Genomic DNA, 24,957 nt, shown 5'->3' with positions numbered 1-24,957 from the left:
CGGGGGAGGGGCAGAGAGAGAGGGAGACACAGAATCGGAAGCAGGCTCCCGGCTCTGAGCCGTCAGCCCAGAGCCCGACGCGGGGCTCGAACTCACGGTCTGTGAGATCGTGACCTGAGCTGAAGTCGGACGCTTAACCGACTGAGCCACCCAGGCGCCCCTGTTTATTCATTTTTGAAAGACAGAGAGAGACAGAGCACAAGCAGGGGTGGGGCGGAGAGAGAGGGGGACACAGAATCTGAAGCAGGCTCCAGGCTCCGAGCTGTCAGCACAGAGCCCGACGCGGGGCTCGAACTCACGAACCGCAAGATCATGACCTGAGCCGAAGTTGGATGCTCAACCAACTGAGCCACCCAGGCGCCCCCACAATAGCTCTTTTTACTGATTAATATTCACTGAAAGTTCACTCTATTCCAGGTACTGTTCCAGCCTTTTACATTAGTAACTCACTTTTTATAACAATCCTATGAACAGCAGTACAAAAAGTACTGTTATTCTCCTGATTCACAGATGGAAGTACGTACATATAGTGAAATTAACATGTCTAAGATCACACTTTCTTTTTTTTAATCTTTATTTATTTACTTTGAGAAAATAAGCATGTCAGGGAGGGGCAGAGAGACAGAGAGGGAGAGAGAGAATCCCAAACAAGCCCCACACTCAGGGCAGAGCCCGACACGGGGCTTGATCCCATGACTGTGAGATTATGACCTGAGCCAAAATCAGGACTCAGACACATAACCAACTGAGCCACCCAGGCAGCCCAAGATCACACTGCTTTTAAGCAAGAATCCAGGCTGCTTGGCTCCTGAAGCCATGTGATTACCAAGTTTGTTGTATTGTCTCCTCTCCATTTTTCAACCACATCATTCATATTTATTTTGCATTTTATGCATAGTCTAAGTCTGCAACCTGACTTTCAAGCATTTCCCAGGGCTTTCTATAGGCACCCTGTCCACACAGCTCTGAGGACAGCAGACCCGTACAAGGCAGACAGGAGCTGTCTGGGAGGGGGTGGCACAGGGGGAGGGGTATATTTCAGTCCTTTCTCAAGGTGAAGGTGCAGACGTACCTCCAAACCAGTACTGGACTCAGTGGCTCTGGGAGAAAGGGCAGGAAAAGGAACCTAATAAATATAGGAGCATGGGGGGGGGGGGGGGGAGGAGGGAGAGATATGTAGTGCTTCTACTTTTAATGCCCCTTATAATAAAGCCTTTTACAGAAGAGAGGGTGTGGGGTTAAGGAACATTCAACCAAAACAGCTTTCTAAGATAAGCTCTCTTGAAAAACAAACGAACAAACAACAAAAACTGGTCTGACACTATTTTTCATTAGCTTCTTGGGATATCATAATGGACCGAAGGGTGAAATGAAATATTAATTGCATTTGGAAAAGAAGAATAAGGCACTGGATGCAATCCCTGACCCACAACACAAGCAGGGAACCAGGGTGGCCACCCTAAATGCCCTATCCAAGAGACATACCTACTCACAGAAGAGTAAGTATAAACTCCAAATCATTTCCCTATTCAAAAGACATGGTGGTCCCTCTGGGACCAGACCAGCAGATCTCATGCTAGCCAAACCTAACGCCTTGCTCTCTTTTTTACAATGTGTGAATATGTTGTTGTTGTTGTTGTTTAAAGGCATCTGGAACGCAATGGCTTATACATATGGGGACAAGACATCTATCTTCCTAGCAAGCAACAAGGAAGTAGAATGACACAGAAAGCCCACAGACCTCAGATGGGCACCATGTGCAGAGAGGACAGCAAGAACTCAAGCCCCAGAGTACCTTCAGCTTGGAGCGTAGATGGTATAGGAAGTCTACAGGAAGGGAATCTTTAAGTTGTATGAAAAGGCCTCAAAATCCTATCTTTCTTTAAAAAGGTAAATAAAATCAAGCCCTGAGTGCCACTCACAGCAAATGCAATGGACTCTATATACTTTGAGGGAAAAAAAAGGCAAAGCATTTAACAAAAGTCAATTGCTTAGTCATGCTGGGACGTGTGCATGTGCTAGGGGGTGGGGAGACCAAAAATTGGGGAAAGGAGTGTTGGGAAACTGGGGCAGCTGATGATCTAATATGGTTCTTCTCATACACTTGATGGGCACCTACTCTACCAGAATAGGGAAGGGACAGGTGAGCTAGCGTCACTTTTCTCCCATAACGTTAACCCCAAACAGTGAGTGCGTGCTTCCGAGTCTTTAAAGGCTCAGCAAAATAAATTGAAACAATACCCTCCTTTCCGTAGTATAATATGAAGCAACACACTTTCCCTACCACGACAGGAAATAATACGCTGTTGATTTCCGCACTTTCTCGAGGCAGATCCTCTGGGTCCCCAGTCTTCTTCGTCTGGTCTCCCTTACAAAACTGTGAGTTCCTCAAGGACAGAAACTGTGCCTCTACTATTCTTTCGTGTTAATTCTTGGTTCCAAGCACACTTGTTTACGAGGACAAGCTTTAGGGCAGTGATCAATGCAAAGGATGATTCAGAACAGGGGAGAAGGGAAAGTAAGTGCTTATTCACTGACAAACAGCTTGTCAAAAGAGCTAATGTGGAAATGAAGAAATACGCCCTCACTGAAAGCAACTGAAGCACTGAGTCACAGATTCTCTAAGAACTGGGAGTATCAAAGGCCCACTATCTGCACAAACAATCTCCTTGCTGGAAGAAAAAAAAAAAAAAAAAAAAAAAAGGGAAGAGACCCAACGAAGAGACTTGTGTCCAGTACCTGATGCAAGCACACCAACGTGTAGAAAGCTTCACCGGCTGCAGTGGTCATCTCTGTGTTGTGCTTTTGCAAAACCAGCATATCAAAAACCAGCTGAAAGGACATAATACAAAACCTCTAAATAAAAATACATGATGATCATACAATCTCCCATCCTGTGTCTAATCCAAAAAAGACAAAGAGGGGTGGTAGTTGCTCTTATCTATTAAATAAGTCTGAAAATGGAAGAAAAAAGCTTTTTAAAGACCCAAGGATTTATAATAACAGAGGTTATTCCTTGCTGTGACATGTGCCACCATAAATGAACAGACTGTTACATTTGCCACGTCAGGTTTCAAGAACACACAAGTGGAGAATAAGGTGTCCAGGGAACTGATCTCCAGAAAAGCACAATGAACAGAAAGTAATTCTTTCCTGCCCTCTGAATGACGTAAGCGTTTCCTCATTCGAATGAAGATTTACAGGCACGAACTGTACTAAAGCAGACAGTTTGACGGCATGCCAGCCGAACATCTTACCTTTAGAAAGTGCCGTGTTGCTAGAAAAAGTGGTGAATCTGTTTCCTGTGCTTTTGCACACTGCTCAGCTAATGGCGTCAAAGCTTCCAGGCAAAGCTGGCAAACTTCCGAACTCATTCTGATCATGAAGGTCAAGGAACAGACTAGGTGTATTTAACTTATAAAAGATTCAAAAATCATGGCTATTATCAAATTCTAGGAATGACCACAGTTAAGTGAGTACCCTAGTGTGCAATATGTCTTTACGGGATTGCGAGCTACACGACAAAAGTTTTCCAGTGTTTCGGAGAGGGTCTCGGACTGTAGATTTCTAATGTGTTTCTGATCATGAGCACACAACTGATAAAAAGCCTTATTATTCTCTACTACCGGGCAGCTGAGATCAGAGACTCAGCAACAGTCGATGGCATTACTAATTGGGGCTCTTAATGAAAGAGTGACTTTGGGACCAGGCACCAAAAGCCTTTGGGATTGACCTGTGAAAGGAGGACAAGATGAGGTGAACTAATAAGAGAAACACACAATTAGGGCTGTTAGACGACAGCTTTCTTACGAAATAAAACACAAAGGGAAATTTAAAAATACAAGTTTTTAAAACTTTGGGAGATTTTTTCCCCCCAAGGGATAAATGATAATGATGTTCATTTAAAGGATATGATGTCATGCCTAGTTCTAGAGAGTACATCAGACTTTTAAAAAGATCTTCAGGAAGCTGTGGTATTTTTTCAGGAAAAATCTCACAGATAAATGTGATTAATTTGTAGTACTGATTACAAAGGGTTGGAAACTGAAAAAGAAATATTAAATATTTAGATGCTTAATGATATCTAATTTCTATTTTCATTAATGCAATAAAATAAATAACCAATAAACTTGTAAATATAATGATTTCTCTTAAAAAGAATCAAGATATATAGAAAACATAAAGATCTAATTAAATATAAAAATATGTTTCAATAAAGGAAATATCTTAGTAACATGAAAATAATGTACAGTAGAAGCAATTATCTTCTGGACAGTTAATAAAAGCTACTGCCAATTCCAGATAGTCTTGTTTACCTTGAAAAAGTAGACAAAGCAGCCAAATTTCAAATAATCAAATGACCTATAATTAAAACCCTTTTGCAAATGTGTGTATTTGATTTCCAGCATGTTAGAAAAATACAAGAAGGTGATACAGATTAGGATTATGCATGAAATAGAGTATTCACTTCTTCACACTTCTAAAAATTGGTTGGACAGTCCTGGAAAACTGAAGTAAAAAGTAGGCAATCTACAGTTTAGCAATTCTTAAGAAAATACACATCTAAATGTGTAATGGTTTACTTGATGAGAACCCCCCCCCCCCCGCCACCAAACCAAAAAACCCTAAAAGAAAGCAATATACAGAGCTTACGAAACTTCCCCATCCAACTGGTGGCCACATGAACACTCAGCTCACGGGTCACCAATCATCTCCCAAAGACACTGCTCAAGGAGAGACACATGTGGTCCCCGCCCACTCTGTGGGAATCTGACAGCACCTCCTACTCCTCAATGCAACTTCTAACCACTTCTCAACCGCTATTTTCTTCCTTCCCACGACCGACCTCTCTTTCCCTCTCCCACTCTACCTCGTTCGTGTTCCACACACATGCGCACGCACACACCTCCCTCTTCCTTCCCAGCCATGTCTTTGTCCCCACCCTCACCCTCTGTGACAACTCACGAAAGAGACTCCCTTCTTCTGTGGTACCAAAGGAGGAAGAAAGGGCAGCCTCGTCACCACCACACCCTCAATACTGACTGATGACCCCGAGACAGGACGTCGTCAGAATGCACACAAATTTAAAAACCGTTAGTCTTGGTTTCTTACCATCCCATTTCTACATGGGGTTGCTGGAAAATGCCTTCTGCTGCTCAATCCTTAAAATCAGAGAATGATGTTCAAAAGCATGAGTGGAATACACCTAAACATATAACTTAATTTGCTCAATGACAAATGAGGGAATCAAAACTGCTAACGTCAGAATTCAGTTTCTAAAAGAACCAGTTTTTTTTTTCTGTCACTAATTATCAGTGAAGACAGGACTCTGGGGTAGGATTAAATGAGGGCATGAACCACGTACTGAGCTGCATGCGCGAGTATAAATGACACACAATGGGAACCAGAACCTCTGATTTTCGTGTGTACTTAACAGATAAGCAGGTACTTCTACCTCCTTAATTAAATCAGAGGTATATTCTTGTCTACAACATCTTTGAACTCCGAGCAGACAGTTGGGGTTTTCACATTCACTGTCTTCAATTACCTTCAAAAGATCTTGTGACATCAGGGGCAGAATGAGGTTCACTCCATACAGAACAACATCAGCCGCAGACACACACCTGTTTGCCGCCTGCCCTGGCTCATGTCCTCTGAACACCTCATCTATTAAGACAAAAAGGTAGTCTTAGAATTGCAACATCAATAAGCCTACAGAGTTACACGTATTCCCATCTTTGTGAGAAAGTAACCAAAGATTAAAACCCCTAAGCCAAAATATATCTATGAGTGGACATCTGATCAATCTGGCCCTGGGTCATCCCTTTGTATTTCATTTGTCAGGGTCTCTGATGCAGTATTCTGTGTTCAAATTATTATTCTACAATGATGGAAACTAACGCTTCATGTTTTAAAAAGTAGAATCGAATCTACTGACAAGGAAGTTATACTGTGAGTTAAATAATTTCCACAGTAATATTTATTTTATCTATTAGGTGTGTGAAATTTTTCTATGCTGAAGAGGAATGGGGGAAAACAGAAATTAAAATGTTACAGAAGATGGTAGTTAAAAAATAACTACCAATATTAAAAAGGCTTATTATCCTTAATCCATATAAAATGCATATAAATTAAGAATCCTCCTAAGACCTAAATAGGTAAATGAGGAAAATCCACAAACATCTATCAAACCCAAAGCCTAATGAAAAACAGTTCACTGCAATCATTAATGAAATAATGGAATTAAAAAAATTTTTTTTTTTAACATTTATTTATTATTGAGAGACAGAGGGAGACAGAGTATGAGCAGGGGAGGGGCAGAGAGAGGAGGAAACACAGAAACTGAAGCAGGCTCCAGGCTCTGAGCGGTCAGCACAGAGCCTGACGCAGGGCTCGAACTCACAAACCATGAGATCATGACCTGAGCCCAAGTCAGACACTTAACCAACTGAGCCACCCAGGCGCCCTGAAGCAATGAAAATTTTTAATGAATACTTAAAAAAAAATTTTTTTTCAATGTTTATTTATTTTTGAGGGACAGAGACAGAGCATGAGTGGGGGAAGGCAGAGAGAGAGAGACACAGAATTGGAAACAGGCTCCAGGCTCTGAGCTATTAGCACAGAGCCCGATGCGGGGCTCAAACTCACAAACCGAGAGATCACGACCTGAGCCGAAGTCAGAAGCTTAACCGACTGAGCCACCCAGACGCTCCTTTAATGAATACTTCTGATTCATTACATTAAAAATGACTTTTAAATGATAACATTTAAACTTTTTAACGTTCATTTATTTTGAGAAAGAGGAGAGTATGTGTGACTGCGCATGAAGAGAGAGAGAGAGAGAGAGAGAGAGAGAGAGAGAGAATATGAATATCCCAAAAGCCGGCATGCGCTGGGAGTGGAAACCTACGTGGGGTCTGTCTCATAAAGGTGGGAGCCGGATGCTTAACTGACTGAGCAACCGAGGCGACCCCCCCCCCTTTATTTATTTACTTAGTTTTATCTTCCTTTGCTTTACAAAAAAGATAATTAAAATGAAATTTAAAACCCTCACACCTCACCTTACCTGTATCGCTAAAATCTATGAATTCTTTTGACAGAAGGTTAGTGAGAAGTTCCATGATGAGAAGCAGGTCTTGGTACTGTTCTTCCTCTGCTGTAACATCTATTCTTTGCCGCCCCAAGTTATTCTTAGAATATACTTGCAGCAAAGTAAGGCAGGCTTCATACAGGTTCATAGCTTTGGACTGTAAGAGAACGTGCATAAATCATACTTAGTTGGGAAAAAATATCAACCCTAAAAGAAACTTGAAATTATAATCTAATAAATTTACTCTGGATCCCAACAGTAGCTCAAACACTTGTTTGAAACTCTTATAAAACATTAAGAAAAATGAAACAGCATGCATTAAAGATTGCAGTTATGTTTTAAAAATTAGCAGTTTTCTAACAAAATTTGACATCCATTTTTTTTGTTCACTTGATAATACATACTAGAGAGATAGTAAGATTTTGGCAACAGAACTGTTCTACTTCTGCTATTTACCTCTGTGTATACTATTTATTATTTTCAGATTTAATAGAACTGTTTAACTTGCAAAAGCACAGTGTACCAAACCATGGTCTTAAATATCAGAATGGCAACGGCCTGCCCTCTCAGTCATGCATCTATGGCTACATTTGTAACATTTATAAAATAACCTTACTTTTGAGCAAGTGCCTTTGATCTAACAGCAACAACAACAAAAATTTACAACTCAGGAACCCACATGAAATGATTTAAAACAAGATTTACGCTAATCTACAGACAAATACAAATATATTCCTTTAAGGCAGTTTTAAAACAGCTTTCTAAATGATTTCTAAACAGTGTAAAAAGTGTACCTGTGGTTACTGATTGTAAAAGAATTTAGCTTGTCTAAATTATCCATTTGATTTATAAAGCAAAGATACAAACTGTCATTTAAAATTTTAAGCCTCAAGAGTTTCAACAGACAGAAATTGGTTAAATTTTTCTACTGTTTGTCTTATCAAACACGCCTCGTTTGGATGGCTTTGACTGAATAAAATACTATATCTCAAAGAAATTTCTGGTTTTACCAACAGTTTTAGGTCAGCATTGACTTTCCTTCAATAAGCCTTCCCCTGGATTTTGAGTTCTTTTGAAACGTTCTGAAGTCTTTTTGAAAACTCCTTTGGATAATCTTCACAGAATTTAAAGGGAAGTGTCTGTTACTTTGTTATACTTTCAGGAGTTCTAATCCGAAAGAGGAACAATTAGAAAGTGCTTACCTCTCCAAGATAGCATATCTGTTTATGTGCAACTTCCACAAAAACTTCTATTATGAGATTGACGGTCTCTGGGGTATTTTTGTAAACTTCCATCAATCCAATGCAATTGGTAAGGAAGTCCATCAAAAAATTAAAAAGAATTGCTACGTTGTCAATCTGGGTAGCCTCCGCAATGCCACACAGGGCCTCCAGCGTGGCCGTGATCTCCTGCTTGACTTCCTCCTGCTGGCACATCTGCTGGAAGTTTTCTTGGTTTATCACTCTTAAGAATCGCTGCTGAAGTGGCTGAAGGACCTGTCGAGTTAAAGCATCATTCTTCTAAAAGCTTAACGCCCACGATACGTCTCTTTCAGCTTTACTCCCTCAACCTGGAGATGTCCCTTCTAGAACATTTCTGAAAGCACCGGAAACAATGATCGCAACTACATGCTACGCTCCCCATCACGAGGGGACGCGTAACTTCTAACCTACAGAAAGAACGAACACACAGTAGACTGGTCCTCAGGGAAATGGAAATCAAAACCACAAGGCGACATCACCTCAGGTCTTTTAGGATGACCACCATCAAAAAGACGAGACAGAAAGGCTGGCAAGGATGTGGAGAAAAGGGGACCCCTGTGCACTGCAGTGGGGGTTGTCAACTGGGGCAGCCGCTAAGGAAAACAGTAAGGAGGACCCTCAAAAAACGAAAAACAGAGTTGCCATACGACCCAGTAATTCCACTGCTGGGAATGTATCCAAAGGAAACCAAGACGGCACTTAATCAGACGTCTGCACCCCCCTGTTCACTGAAGCATTATTTGCAATGGCCGAGACATGAAAAAAACCTGAACGTCCATCTGTGGATGAACGGAAGGAGTTGTGATACATACGCAATCACACAGTTAGCCATACAAAATGAGGAAATCCTACCATTCGTGACCACACGGATGAACCTTGAGGGTACACGTTAAGTAAGTCTGACAAAGAAAGACAAATACCATATGATCTTACTTAGATGAGGAATTTTAATACAATAAAATAATAAAATAACAAAACAAACAAAAAATCCCAACTCTCAGAAAAAGATCTGTAGTTGCTACAGGTGGGGGTGGGGGGAGGTGGGAAAAGGGGGATTTGAACTTCCAGTTGCAAGATAAATAAGTTCTGGGAGTGTCACGTATAACATGGTGACTATAGGTAAACACTGCTCTATGACAGATGGGAAAATTGTTAAAAGAGTAGATCCTCAGAGTTCTCATCACAAGAAAAAAATTTTCTTTTGTTGTTTCTATTCATTGTACTTATAGGAGATCTTGGATGTTGACTAAAGTTCTTGCGGTAATCACTTCATAATATACGTAAGTCAAACCACTATGCTGTACACGTTTTGAACTTGCATAGTGATGCGTGTCAATTACCTCCATAAAAGTGGAAAAAGTATTATTTATGGAAAAGCAAATCAGCACATGCTATCACCTCACTTTCTAAAGTAATTTAGGTTCCAAAAACCACAAATCACGGAACATGACTTAGTCAATGCCATTCACAGAATTCTGTCACTATCATCATCTCTTTCCAGGGGATTAACCTCCCCCCTCAAAAAGATGAAATTTAAGTCTCCAAAGGGTCAGAGAGTAAGTATCAACTTTGGAGAATATGTCAACTCTGGCCCAACTATCCAATTACAATTTAGTACAGAAGCAGCCATAGGTAAAATATAAACAATTGAACATGACTGTGTTTCCATAAAACTTTACTTAGAGAGAGAGAGAGAGACAGCAGGCCTATTTTGGTCCGTGGGCTCCAATTTGCCAAACCCTGTTCTACATTCAGCTCTGGACTGTTTTTCTCCTTTCCAATTTCTCTTGGCATAGAGTATAACTTCAGAAAATCAGTCCTGTCCTGAGTGAATATGCATATTCATGAAGATATCTTAATTCTAAAGCTATACATATGATAATACAATTGTTTAAACTAGAAATATATGGTCAGCCTGGTTTTCTTCTGGTCTGAAGTCACAGATGACTGCCAAATTCTGTTACTGTGTCCCTTCTCAGACATTAAGAGCACTCTAGTCACAAGGATTATAGGCCAGCCACCTATACTGATACCTCTTGGTTCCTGACTTAAAGCTAATTTACATAATGCAATGTGTTCACAGTGGTTATTGGTTGATTATGCACCCCCCCCCCTTGCAACTGATATGATGAAGTCCAAATCTCTAGTACCTGAGAATGTGGCCTTATTTGGAAACAGGGTTGCTGCAGATATAATTACATTGAGTTCCTTAGGGTGGGCCGCCGATCCAACGACTGGTATCTTTACGCCAAAATGCACACATGGACAACATCACGTGAAGATGAGATTACGGTGATGCTTCTACAGCCTGAGAACACTAAAGCCTCCCAGTCAACCACCAGCAATTTGGCAAGAAGCCTGGAACAGATTCTCCTGCACAGCCTTCAAAAGGAACCAACCTACCAACACCTAGACCTTGGATTCTGGTCTATACAACTCCAAGACAATACGTTTCTGTTGTTTGCTCCACTAAGTTTGTGGCACTTTGTTACAGCAGCCTTAGCAAACTGATAATAATAATTTGCACCTCCTCGTTCAACAGAAGCGGACGTTTCACTGGTTCTTTAGGCTCTCGTTTGAGTGGTGGGCAAAAATGTGCCCATGCTACAGAACGTTTGACAAAGTCATCACATATGCAGATATGGACAAATTATAAGATGGTATTTGTAAAATAATAAGCTTCAACCTATTCCATTATAAAGGGAAAAACATTAGAGAAGGTATGACTGAAATGTTTCTGTCTCCACAGAGTATTTTATGCCACCACACAGGGTAAAACATAAGAAGGTCGATCCAAATAAAGGAAACTATTACCTCTGTCCAATACTGCTGTTTGGTTTCTGTGTCCATATGTGCAAAACCGCCCAAGACAAGAGCCTTCATCAGTGTCCTCTGCACGGGACTTGACAGGAAGTTCAGAGGTGGGCTTCGACTTGCAAACTGCTTGGCTAAGTTCCACCAGTTTTCACACTGAATCACTAAGTTTGCTCTAGAAGCCGAAGTAACAAAACAAAAGACATATTACTTTACATTGCGTGTATACCGAGTAAACAAAAATGGAAGGTAACTGAATTTAATTAGTTTTAAAAAAAAATTTTTTTTAACATTTATTTTTGAGACAGAGAGAGATGGAGCATGAACGGGGGAGGGTCAGAGAGAGGGAGACACAGAATCCGAAACAGGCTCCAGGCTCCGAGCTGTCAGCACAGAGCCCGACGAGGGGCCCGAACTCATGAACCGCAAGATCGTGACCTGAGCCAAAGTCGGCCGCTTAACCGACTGAGCCACCCAGGCGCCCCTAATTAGTTTTTAAAGTATAGTATATAGTAAACTGATATAAACTTTGGAGTCACACAAGTGTGTACTGAAATCCCATTAGTTGTTTAACAATGTAAAATTTATTTACTCTCTTATTTAGTTACCAGATCCGTAAAACAGGGTAACAACAGTAATAACAGCGTTAACTCTCATGGCTGATATGAGAGTTAACTATATTGTAACTATAACTAAATAGTTACCATAAAATTAAATAAAATACTATATATGAAATGCTTGAAACAGTACAGTAAATTACAAGAACTCAATAAATAACAGTCAATGCTAAGAGTAATAACAATCACATTCCTATATAGTAAGAAAAATGTTTGGGGGTACCTGGGTGGCTCAGTTGGTTAAGCGTCCGACTTTGGCTCAGGTCATGATCTCACAGTTCGTGAGTTCAAGCCCCACACTGGGCTCTGTGCTGACAACTCAGAGCCTGGAGCCTGCTTCAGATTCTGTGTCGCCCTCCCTCCCTCTCTGTCCCTCTCCTGTTTGTGGTCTCTCTCTCTCTCTCTCTCTCTCTCTCTCTGTGTCAAAAATAACAAGAAAGAGGGGACGAGGGGAGAGAGAGAGACACACACACACACACGGAGGGAGGGAGGAGGAAAAATTTCCAGAGTTTGTTGTAGAAAACACTAAAACTCTTAATTTGCAAAATTATTAAATTATCAAGTTTTTCTCACCTTTATTTTTATTGTTTTTTAGGTTTATTTATTTATTTTGAGAGAGAGAGAGAGAGAGAGAGAAAACAAGCAGGGGAGGGGCAGGCGGACACAGAGAGAATCCTAAGCAGGCTCTGTGCTATCAACGTGGAGCCCAATGTGGGACCCGAACTCATGAACCATGAGATCATGACCTGAACCAAAATCAAGAGTCAGACGCTTAACCGACTGAGGCACCCAGGCCCCCCAAGTTTTTCTCATCTTTAAAACAGAATAATAGGATATCTGAAAAAATTAAATGAGACTACTAAAGTGTATTAAAATGTTTTTAAAACTATAAATTACTAAACACATATGTTTCTCATAAGAGTCTTTGATGCCAAATCCTTGAATAGTCAAAGCAATCCTCAATTGTACCATGAGAAAGCTCTATTGACATTTATAGCAATAATATGATATTGAGTGTGTCTTTTTTTTTTAAACACATTGCTCCAAAATGCAGGGTCTATTTGCATTTAGGACCATGTAACTGTTTGCCACTTGAAAGACCACACACACACACACACACACACACACACACAATCAGCCTCCAATAATCACCTTACCTTTCTCTTCTTTCCACCAAAGTGACAAGGAGCTGCACAGTGTCATTTGCAAGGTCCTGCTCACTACTCCACACTGAGAGGTTACTGATGACTTTTTGTAAGAGGTAGCCAATAATCCACTGAGAACCTTCTGTATCTGCTCCAAATGCTGTACTGAATGGCAGACTTATCTTAAAGGAGAAAACAAAAATGTTAAGGTCAGAAAGATCAGCTTAAAAAGAAGTGCACAGAAAAATCAAACTGAAGTTAGCGTCTAAATCTGGAGTACCGTTTACTTCGCATCAATTTTATAAACGCATTCACTTCTGGGAGTCCAAAATAAAACCTCCTCAACCCACGGACATCTTCCAACGTGAGTTAACTTTACTCTCATTAACACACTAACATGGTGTTCATACCAAACACAAAGAACGTAAATTAATCCATTCCCACTGGTAATCTATAAATTAATATGGTCAAAATAAGCTGAATCAAATGATGTGCTCTAAGGAAAGTTATTAAAATCGTACATCGTTCACACAGTTCTCTTCAACGTGGAAGATGTTCAGCTCTTAGTTACATCTTGATGAGAAAATCACCAAGAAAAATATTCTCATTTCCACAAGTGTCGAATTCATAAATCCAAACAAAGCCAGTTTTATATTCTGACCTGATCGTATAGTTTCTCATCCACCAGGAGGTAAGTCTTTGCCCAGCGTTTTAGGAACCAAACAATGTCTTTGCCCATTTGAGGGCTTAGGAGGTGAGTGAGGTCTGCTCTTATCGCTCGAGATTCAACCTCTGAAACTCTGAGAACAGCAGATAATAGCCTGTAGGCATAAAAAAGAAGTCGTTTATTCTTCCATTTATTTGGCCGTCTAATAATACTTGTTTCTGAAAAGTCCTTTTTGTTATGTTTTCAACTCTCTGAATTTAGGCCAGGCTATAACTTGAAATTTTCATCAGCAGGATCAAAGTCCCCGTTCATTGCTGACCCTTCAGAAGCAGGAAACAAGACTCAGTCGTGGGTAGAGACATCCTTCTGTGCAAGTCTCAGCATTACCGTCCACAGAGATTTTTCACATTCGAAATGGAGAGATACGTACAAGTAAAAGTTCAGAGTAAAGGCTACATTCTGCAGCCCTTCATCACTACTTCACTCCACGGTTAGCACTGTTTATTTTGATACATTTGTTATTATGGCGGAGGGTCTGGTAACGGACTTATCCAGAATGCTCTGAACATTAAATCTTGCCTCTAAGTTGGACAGTCCTATATACTTCCTAACAAACTTGATTCTTACTGGTATTTTAAAATGCAAGTCTTGCTAAAAAAATTATCCACGTAAGCGTGCATACTGTCCTCTCCTACGCTACATAATTCATACGGCTCTGTGGTGTTAATAACAGCATGATATGCAGAGAAGTTAGAAAGTCTTGTTCCGGGGGTGGGGGTAGGAGAGAAGAGAATCCGAAGTGATACATATTTAGCTTGACTTGAGCTAAAAGGCAAGGAAGCTGAGGAGGCAATTGAAAGGATCCATCTTAACATCATTTTATAGATACCCTGCCAAGACCGGGATCCTGATCACCTGAACTTTGGCTTCTGCTACTTCTCTTTACTGTTCTCAAGATGACTAAACGTGTCTCCCTGTAATGAAATCTTACATTTCAGTTCTTTGTCCAACTGTATATCTCGAAAGTACTAGGTACTATTTATCGCCCTATCCTTTTGAAATAATTTCTCCCCTTGAACCACACAGGTTTTTAAGTTTCTACCCCCAGAACATCCTTTTTCCCTATATAACACCTACTCCCTATACTACCTACCAGTGCTCAAATTTTCAAAAATTATTTTAGGGTGGATATGAACCAAAATACTCCAGGACCTCACTTACATTTAAGTTAAGGTATCAGATTTTTCCCGTAAGAATAGTTTGAAATGATATAATCTGCAGCCTAACAGAATTTGAATTAAATAATTACAGTAACTTTCTAAATTTATGCACAGGAATTGAATTATCAGTGTTTTGGTACCCACCATCACCCATTTGAAAAACAAGTTTTTCTTTAACAGCTGGAAACTTAATACATTCTTTTTCTCCTTAAATTTTTATTTCTTTTCCCCACAGGTTATCTTACTGTAAATACATTTTTATAGTCATTTTTATTGATCATACCACATCCATCTCTGAAACAAATGTCTAGTTATTGAAAAGTCATTTTAAAAATTCCCAGTGACCATAAGACTTGGTTCTAAAATGTGTTTTGGACTTATTAGTATACAATTGAGCGAAGATAACACAAATTTAAATTATTAAACATAGGGGTGCCTCGGGGGCTTGGTCAGTTAAACGTCTGACTTGGGCTCAGGTCATGATCTCGCGGTTTGTGAGTTCGAGCCCTGCGTCAGGCTATGCTGACAGCTCAGAGCCTGGACCTTACTTCGGAGTCTGCGTCTCCCTCTCTCTCTCTGCCCCTCCCCTGCTTGCGCTCCTTCTGTCTCTCTCTCTTTCTCACAAAAAAAATAAACATTTAAAAAAGTTAAAAAAAATGTATTAAACATAAAACTAAAATTCTATGCATTTGTGAATGAGATTAATGTACCAGGATTTTGTTTTTCCAAATTAGTTCATGCATCTGTGAAAAAAAATGGCTAATTAAAAAATAAATTATTTTTAAAAAATTAGCAGCCATTAAAAAAAAAAATATATATATATATATATAAATTCCTTATTCTTAGAATGAGACACAGTTGAGCATAATTTGATTTGATTCCTTTTTCATTTTTATAGAAACACGGAGAAAACCTATTCGCATAAATGGAAAAAGCAGTTTTAAAATAGCAGGGTTCCTCAATTCTTTGAACCTAGTTTTATGCAAAACATCACGAAGATCTACTATCAAAAACTGTTTTTAATCATCTCTTAGCTGACAGTGTGATTTCTTGAGCGTCCCGTAATGCAAAGGGCTGAAGAGCTCCTGACCTGTAAAGTCCGCGTCATCCGCTACTCGGTCATTCACTCCCACACCACACACACAATTCGGAACCGTCGCTTCATCTGGCACCGCACGCTTTTACGCACCTGCCTCTCCGTTACGTTAAGACTCAGAACGAGCAAGAGCTTTGCCTTTCTCTGGCAAAGCAGCGCGGGCTCCTGCGGCCTCACTGCCACAGCCCGTCGGGCGAGCACAGTCCCACGGGGCCGCCTCTGACAGAACCTCTCACAGCCACCGGCCTCTCTGCACCCCCACTTTTACCAGTGGAAACGCTTCCTCACCTGCCTGGTCGCCCTTTGAATCCACCCTCCGCGGCACAACCCCGCTACGACCGTCTGACCGGTCCACCTGCCCATTTCCGACGTCCTCCACCACTTTCACTCCTACCTCAGTCGCCCGATCCCCAGCGCCAACCCTACTTCTCCACCTCTGGAAACGTCTCTCCCCTCCACGTTCACACGTGAGCCACACCACACTTCCTCTTGCTTTAGGCCATGCTCTCCTCCCAGGCCTCGGCCTCTGCCGTTGTCGCTGCCTGGAATCCTCTTCACCTTTTGCTGCATGTTGCAAACTCCTACGCATCCCTCAACTATCTGCCTAAATAAATAAATCTCTCCAAAGCACCCCCTGATCCTTCCCCTGCCAACAGGTTAGGTCAACCCAGGCGCTCCTCTATCCCTCTTACCAGACTCCTGTTGTAGCCTCAGATCCTGGCATATGGGGGAGGTGGAGGAACAACTCAAAACATTTTTGTAACTAAAGTGTAGCTGACACACACGTTACGTACAAAACATTTTTTAATTGTTGATAATTCCAGTTTCTTCTTTTTTTTTTTTTAATATTTATTCGTTTTTGAGAGACAGAGAGAGTGTGAGCAGGGGAGGGGCAGAGAGAGAGAGAGAAAGAAAGAAAGACACAGAATCCGAAGCAGGCTCCAGGCTCCAAGCTGTGAGCACAGAGCCCGATGTGGGGCCTGAACCCACAGACCGTGAGATCACGACCTGAGCCGAAGTTGGACGCCTAACCGACCGAGCCACCCAGGCCCCCCGATATTTCCGATTTCTAATCCTACTTTAATTTCTTAAGTATGGTATCTAAACATACTTCATATTTCAGACAGCACTCACAGTTTCCCATACTCTACAAATGAATCTTGAATTACCTTTGCATTCATAAGCCAAAAGTCTGCAAAATGAGTCAGACAGAGCTTGTTAGTTTCTCACATCTGCTATTATCACTCTGATTCAGAACACTATCATCTTTCTCTTGGATTACTACAATTAGCCTCTTCATTGGTCTCCCTGCTTCCATTTTTGTCCTCATAGTTTACTCTCAGTGCAGCAGAGGAACCTTTTTGCACAGAAGTTCTGCTCAAACCTTACGACAGCACCCTACTTCATTCAGAGCAAAGGCTAAAGCCTTGATCTGATATCCCTCTGTTTTCCCTTCTATCTTGATCTCCTGACAAAATTCCACCTCATTCTGCTCAACCCACAATGGCAGTTCTTACTATTGCCTGAATATGCCAGACGTGCCACAGGGCCTTAGCATTCCCTGTTCGCTCTGCCTGGAATACTCTTCCCCAGGCCTTCACGGCCTCCCTCACCAACCTCAAGTCTTTGCTGACAAGTCACCTTCCAAATGAAGTCTGTACTGATTACACTACTTAAAATTACACACAGTCCCCGAATCTGCGCTCCAAATCCCCTCACCCTGTTCAGTTTCTTATCTAGAGCATGTAGTCTTCTAACACTATTTTTCCTTCCTTCCTTCCTTCCTTCCTTCCTTCCTTCCTTCCTTCCTTCCTTCCTTCCTTCCTTCCTTCCTCTCATCCGTTCATTATCTTTCCCCTACAAGGAGCTTCAAAGGGGGAATGATTTTTGTCTACTTTGCTCAGTGATGTATCCCAAATGCCTACAACAGTACCTGGTACTCAATTAATTATTTGTCAGAGGATAAATTCTTCAAGAAATGTGAACTTTTTTACAAACAAGGAATGTTTCTCTCATACTCCTTTCAATTTCACATTAATTCTTTGGACTTAAAAAAAAAATAGGGTTTTTTTTGGTTTTTTTTTTTGGTTTGTTTTCCAACCCTCCATAGTCTGTGCTCTCAGATACAAAAATATTTTGCTCCCACACTGATACCTTAGACTCGCAAAAATTGAAAAAGCACTGAAAATACAAGGAAAGCATACCTGATGGTACTGCCCAGGCAAGAAATATGACAAAGAATATAATATGACAGCCCTCTGAAATGAGCTGCCTTTGAAATTAACATTCACCATGAATCAAACCAAAGCAAAACCAATGATTTTCACAAGCAATTAACCTAGCGCCTATAGTAATCCCCAAAAGAAGAGATAAAACTTTTTCAAAAATAGAGCATTGATATTTTATTTCAAACAAGAAAATAAAATAATAAAGGAAATAAATTCCTAAACATTTCCTTGATAGTTTTTTAAAAAAAAAAAGTCCTGTTTTCTACTACACAGGTATAAGTGATATCCATGTATTTTTGAATTAAATTAAAAAGATGAAGGGGACAGCACCCTGCTTGAGTTACTGATTCTGCAATTGACAAAAACCAGTGTTATTTCATTATTGGTGTATCTGCCTGCAACTTAACTTTAAAGATACTGAAATTTCAAATGTTGGTTTTAAACCCACTTGTAGGAGGATATTTGGTCTAGGTTTATCCTTCCTTAATTTCACCATTAAGAATTAATAAAAATTTTGCCACTACTCATAGGAAGATCAAAGTGAATTCTCATTTGAGGCACACAATTGTCTTCTAACTTTACCTGACAGGACACTCAAGTTTCACATATTCCGAACAAATACTTCGATTTTATAAGGTAAGAATCATAGTTTTCCTTCAGAAAGCCACTGAAATGTAGTTTTAGCTTTATGAACAATAAAAACTTGCTAATGTTCACCTGGTGTCTAGGAGGCTCACAGACTTTGATTCACTCATTTAGGGCACCTGCGCCACACCGGCACTGCTTTCTGATGGCCAAGGGACATGTCCCTTCAAACTTACACTGTATCCAGAGTGATTTGACAAGTGTTTTCCTCAGTACAGGATATAGCTGTCAATTCTCACCAGAGTGGCACTGCTTAAATATACCGAGTACTTGCCATCCTTGTTTATTTCAAGGCTTCTCCAAGTTTTATTTTCTTTCACGTATCAGATTTACAATGTGGCTAACACAGGAGTCATCTACCCATCCACTCAGAATTTATTTAAAACATTATCAATTACAAGAGCACAGCTATAGAGTTCATATTACCTAATCACAGAATCTGTTCTGTTGTACCCTGGGATGGAAGAAGCCTTTTCTCCTGGAGATCCCAAAATTTGAAGTGTTGTATTAATGTCAACTTCAGATGAATGCTTAATGGAATATTCCATTATTTCTGGAGGTATTAGCGGAGTCTCTCCCTGAGTATCATCAGCTAAGAGGTAGCCTTCAGTTTAAAAAAAATTAAAAACGAACACTTAACAAATCTACATTTATCAAATTGCACTATAAATGTTCTCAGTTTTATCTGATTTACATACATATTAAGCTGATGTAAAAGTAAATTATAAATGTTAATGTTAATTTCAAGTCTGATGAGTAGAAACTATTTCTCAGATAATTAACTCTCAAAATACAAAGGACAAATATGTTATTCACCAATTTTATAATTCATACTGATAGGTAGGCTTTTTAGTCTACTATCTTTTAATAACTTTTAGTACTATATTCTGTAAAATTAACAGGAATTCTATTATCTATATCAAAAGTCAATATTTGGGAGTGCCTTTTCCAAAATTAAGATTTTTTTTTCTTGATTATTAAAAACACAGAAACATTGACAGTATGGTTATAAAAGAAGACCCGACAAGTCAGACTGCCTAGATTTGCATTCTGGCTCCGGAAATTAACAGCAGTGTGACCATCGGCTACTTTCTTAAAACTCTCTCTTTCAGCTTCTTCATTTGCAAGATGAGGATAGTAATAATAATGACACCTGACAACAGTACTAAGTTACTGGGCTGCAATGAATCCCACATAAGACATCTGGTATGCAACAGGCACTAAATATGCATGTCGGCCAATATTTGTAAAAAATGCATCCACAGCTCTGTGATATACAGCATCTGCATTCAAATTTCATCCAACACTACGTACGGAACTTATTTCTAACATACGAAGCTTCTTCTAACACGTAAGAACTTTAAACTGCTCAGTTGGCGATTACATTTCAGAAAGAAACAACCCACCAACCTGTAACTAAAACAAGCCAGTGAATATCTTCATACAGGTCATCAAGCATTTTGTTGTCTATAGTGCTTGAAGCAGGTGAGGCAAGTAACTGCTGCTGATGCCGCTGTAACTGACCGTGGAGCCTCGTTACTCTTTCTTCTAACAGGCTAAAAAGGGGGAGAAAACCCGAAGTTTCGTAAAGTTCAAGAAGCAAAGGTCTAGAACAAACTGTATACGTAATCTCCATTTATTAGACAACATAAATTAAGATGTTAGCACAGAAGCACATATATGAAAATATTTATTGTAGTACACAGCTGTTCTCATAGCAGTATAGGAGTTGTGGTTTATTCTTTATGACATAGAATTAAAACATTGCTTCACAAACAATCAAGGCTTACAACAGGCATTCGAAAACTGCTCATTCCAAGTTTGTACTGACATGGGTCAAATCGTTCTCATACCATGTTTTCCACAATCTCTCTGCCATCTATGCTGTAGTGCCTGGGCTCCAAATGGACAAGCCAAGGAATGCAACCATGAGTATGTTTCTGTCCGTTTGTTCCAGTGTGCTGGGATACGGGGTGGGGGTGTTTAAAGTCCTTAAACACTTTAAGTGCTCTCCAGGGAATTGTGAATAGAGAGTATTTGCTCCATGGGGTTTCTTTGGACTGTGTGTACCTTGTCAGAAGAGGTATACAGTGTTCTGCAGCAATCCTTCCTAGCATTCCTACACTGGCTAGTTGATCTGAAAACTGGTCTCGATCATCCTCTTGAAGTTCACTTATTTCTTCTTCCTCACGAGAGGCCACACCATTGGCAGTCTATTATCAATGAAAGAAAGAAAGAGTGAGGAGCTGCACTCCTTTGTGCAACAAATCATGCATTTCTGTTGCACTGTAAAATAACTTCAGCACTTCACACAAGGAGAAGAGCTGGACAGAGCCAACCCAGTGGTCTAGAGCCTGCTGGAATGACAGTGCTGGTCGTTCCAAAAGAAAGAGGTGGCGGGGGGCACGGAAGAGCGAGAAATAGAAGGTATCACCCCATGGTGCACATATGTAAACACAGCAAACTGCATTCACAACCCACCTCCCACCCCTGAGAATTTAACTTCTGTCACTGAAAAGACCTGACATCTTTAAGATCCATGGTGCTTTATACGCAAGAAGTCATTGATATCACTCAACAACTAGGAAGACATAGGCGGATAACTGAAAACTGAAGAGAAACGGGGTAACTACAAGCAGCACCCACAAATATGAACTCATTGAGACAACAGGGTTACTTTTGCTCTCTAATGCTCTCAGCGAATCTTCTGAGGACGGTCCCCCTAAATTTCTAGTATTATACAATGTATAATAGGATACAAGAGACGAAATAGAGCTATGATGAAATGCATTTTTACTTACAATCCAGCTTGAAGCTTACCAAATTCCTCGTGCCATCTGGAGCAGCGAGGTGGCACTGAATATAGGAATTGAAAACTTGAACTGCATGTTGGGTAAAAAAGCCTTTGTGGAAATGTTTGTCGTCTTGGACCAAAGTCAGCCAGGATTCCAGCAATTTGTCATAGGCTTCCATGTACACCATGTCATCTTTATCAAGCTAAGAGGAAAGAACACTCATAAAACAAATGGCTGGAGAAAGAAGATGGGAATGCTAACAAGAGTTACACGGTTATACATATAAATGGTTTTATGAGTTTTTCCTGTAGCAAAGGTTCCCAATTATTCAACAATCTCGCTGACTGAGCACATTCTAAAACTAATCAAACATTGCAGTAAAAATGTGTAAGCTTTTTATTAAACCTTCTAAAATCTTTCTAACTTAATCTAAATAATGCTTAAGCAAACAGAAATTAATGTTTACTTTTTAAGAAAACTAGCTGTTCGGTACTTCATGGAACATGTATTTTTCAAATTAAAATCGTATTAACATTTCTCTGTAGTCAAGAGACCTGTTAGAATAAAAATATTGTGTACTTACTATACACTTCTAAATGATTTTAGAAAAAGTGAAGAATGATGAAAACAGACTGGTCTAACCAGCATATTTAAGAATATGTAGGGAGAACTTCATAGATGTTAAGTCCTTATTAAATTATCTTATGACATTCTTTTCATTTTCCCCTTCATTCTTTGGTAAATTTTTCACAAAATGACTTAAAACTTAAAAAAAAAAATTAATGTTTGTTTATATTTGAGAGAGAGAGACAAACACATAGGGTGAGCAGGGGAGGGGCAGAGAGAACCAGAGACAGAATCTGAAGCAGGCTCCAGGCTGTCAGCTGTCAGCACAGAGCCTGACACAGGGCTCGAACTCATGAACCGTGAGATCATGACCTGAGCCAAACTCCAACACTTAACTGACTGGGCTTCCCAGGCACCCCTAAATGGTGACTTTCTTAAGAGTAAACTAGGCAGTCCTAATAAAATTATTATTTAACACCTGGAGGGCCTAGCTGATACAGCAAGGAAAAGGAGTAAGTGCAAAAAAACTGGAAAGAAAAGCAAAAGCAAAAAAAAAAAAAAAAAAAAATGATTATTTGCAGGTGATATTCAGAAAAAGAAATCCAAGGAGATTAAACTTAGAACTATTAGAATAGTTATTAGGTAAGGTGGCCAGATATTAAAAACAAACAAACAAACAAAACCATTGTGATGTTTCCTATCTACCAACAATGAGGTTAAATTGGAGCAAAGATCTCACTCCATTAGAAAAAAAAAAAAAAACTGGAGGAAAAAAATTATAGGGCACTTCAAATTGAAATCTAAGAAGTCAAATTTATTGTTAAATCCAGGTAAGTTTATAGCCTGCATCTCTCAATTGCTTTGATGACTCAATCTTGACTTTCTACTCTTATTTCTCATGGTCTTTTGCAAGTTTTAAAAGACTATTTCATTTTAAATGCCACCAGAAATACTCTACGAAACAAAGAAGGTTATGAAAACATAAAATAATCTCAAATATAGTTTCAAGTGCTATGCTTGTTAGTTCTCCTCTTTCCCCTAGAACTCAGCCACTCTTCTAAAGCCTGATTACCTCATGGGAGAGCAGCTGTGAAGAACGGCCTAATGTAGAACAAGACACCATTTGAAGGGTTAACTGAACATGAAATTGACCTAAGCATGTCTACTTGACAACAGAGTCACAGGGTGACTTACACATGAGAATGTTTGGGGGCGCCTGGGTGGCTAAGTCAGTTAAGCATCCGACTCTTGATTTTGGCTCGGGTCATGATTTCTCAGTTCACGGGTTTGAGCCCCACGTCCGACTCCAAGCTGATAGCGCGGAGCCTGCTTGGGACTCTCTCTCTCTCTGCCCCTCCCCCACTCTCTGGGCACGCATGTACGAGTGGTGCTCTCTCTCAAAAAGAAGTAAATTAAAAATGTCTGCTGCAATATTCCTTAAATCCATGCCAATAAATTTATGAACCATTCCCCTAATCATGATTTCTAACACTCATTAATGACGTGAAAAAACGCTCATAATAATATAAATAAAAGTAATGATTTTGTTTTTATTTAACAAATTTAATTGATAGGACTTAAAATTTGGAAAAAATACATTAAACTATTAATAGTAACAAGTTTCAGGAAGTGAAAACTACAAGTGATTTGGTTTAATTCTCACTACTTGCTTTACCAAAAAAAAAAAAAAATCTTTTAAAACAATTATTGAGTATTAAATGTCCATAATGGTGGGGGAGGGGGTATTTTATAACCCTATGTGTGAGTAAAGAGATTGCAAGAAAATGATAAGTAAAATGAAATTTTTGAAGAATTTTAATTTAATTTAATTTTTAATTTTTTTTAATGTTTATTTCTGACAGAGAGAGAGAGAAAGAGAGAGAGAGAGAGAGAGCGCGCACGCATGAGCAGGGGAGGGGCAGAGACAGAGGGAGACACAGAATCTGAAGCAGGCTGCAGGCTCTGAGCTGTCAGCACAGAGCCCAACGCGGGGCTTGAACTCACGAACTGCAAGATCATGACCTGAGCCGAAGTCAGATGCTTAACCGACTGAGCCACCCAGGTGCCCCAAGAATTTTAATTTTATACACTGTTTGAATTACTTTTACCAATCACCATATTCCATTTTTACCACATTAAAATTATATTCTGAAATGGAATTAGTTAAAAAAATTAAAATTATAAATGTGAAGAAAAAAGTAGAAGTAAAAACTTACAAAAAGCAGACACATTCCTAGAAAAAATGTGACTTGGTATTTGGATCAAGGAAAAAAGGAAAAAAAGAAAACTTGGATACTCCCACAACTAACCATTTAAAATTTTTAGTTAGTTTACATAAAAAAAAAACAAACACCAGGCTCAGTAGATTTGCAGGTGAGATCTACTAAACTAGAAGAAAACTAAACCAATTAAAAAACATTTTTTTAACACTTATTCATATTTGAGAGGGAGGGAGAGAGACAGAGCATGAGTGGGGGAGGGGCAGAGAGATTGGGAGACACAGAATCTGAAGCAGGTTCCAGGCTCTGAGCTGTCAGCACAGAGTCTGACTCGGGCTCGAACTCAACGGACAGCAAGATAATGACCTGAGCTGAAGTCGGTCGCTCAACCAACTGAGCCACCCAGGCACCCCACAAAACAACCAATTTTATACAAACTGATGTAGAGAAGAGAAAAATAGAATGCATTGGGAAAGTGATCTGTAGAGCTGTTATAATTCTGACAACAAACAAATCCAGCTGTTCATAAAAGGCCATGGTATGTGATCATCCAGTTTGGTTCAACTCAGAAATGCTAGGGTAATTTTACCAT

The 24,957-nt window shown here is 39.8% G+C and overlaps 1 protein-coding gene across 5 annotated transcripts in view; it reads right to left on the bottom strand.

Moving 5' to 3' along the window:
* XPO4 (exportin 4) overlaps window positions 1-24,957 on the bottom strand; it is a 119,561-nt gene that overhangs the window by 5,300 nt on the left and 89,304 nt on the right. For all 5 annotated transcript variants that reach the window (XM_019448005.2, XM_019448004.2, XM_019448008.2 and 2 more), the window contains 13 exons: window positions 21,605-21,781; window positions 20,855-20,997; window positions 20,195-20,340; window positions 19,211-19,388; window positions 13,590-13,749; window positions 12,941-13,110; window positions 11,167-11,341; window positions 8,293-8,586; window positions 7,067-7,247; window positions 5,549-5,667; window positions 3,914-4,044; window positions 3,258-3,375; window positions 2,740-2,832 (listed from right to left, as the gene is read on the bottom strand). In XM_019448005.2, the coding sequence (XP_019303550.2) occupies window positions 2,740-2,832; window positions 3,258-3,375; window positions 3,914-4,044; window positions 5,549-5,667; window positions 7,067-7,247; window positions 8,293-8,586; window positions 11,167-11,341; window positions 12,941-13,110; window positions 13,590-13,749; window positions 19,211-19,388; window positions 20,195-20,340; window positions 20,855-20,997; window positions 21,605-21,781 (2,085 nt within the window). The remainder of the gene's footprint in view (window positions 1-2,739; window positions 2,833-3,257; window positions 3,376-3,913; window positions 4,045-5,548; window positions 5,668-7,066; window positions 7,248-8,292; window positions 8,587-11,166; window positions 11,342-12,940; window positions 13,111-13,589; window positions 13,750-19,210; window positions 19,389-20,194; window positions 20,341-20,854; window positions 20,998-21,604; window positions 21,782-24,957) is intronic.

This window comes from Panthera pardus, unplaced genomic scaffold (assembly GCF_024362965.1).
Source record: "Panthera pardus isolate Hobbes unplaced genomic scaffold, ASM2436296v1 HiC_scaffold_1, whole genome shotgun sequence".
Lineage (NCBI taxonomy): Eukaryota > Metazoa > Chordata > Mammalia > Carnivora > Felidae > Panthera > Panthera pardus.
This window is presented reverse-complemented; position numbering and strand designations above follow the sequence as displayed.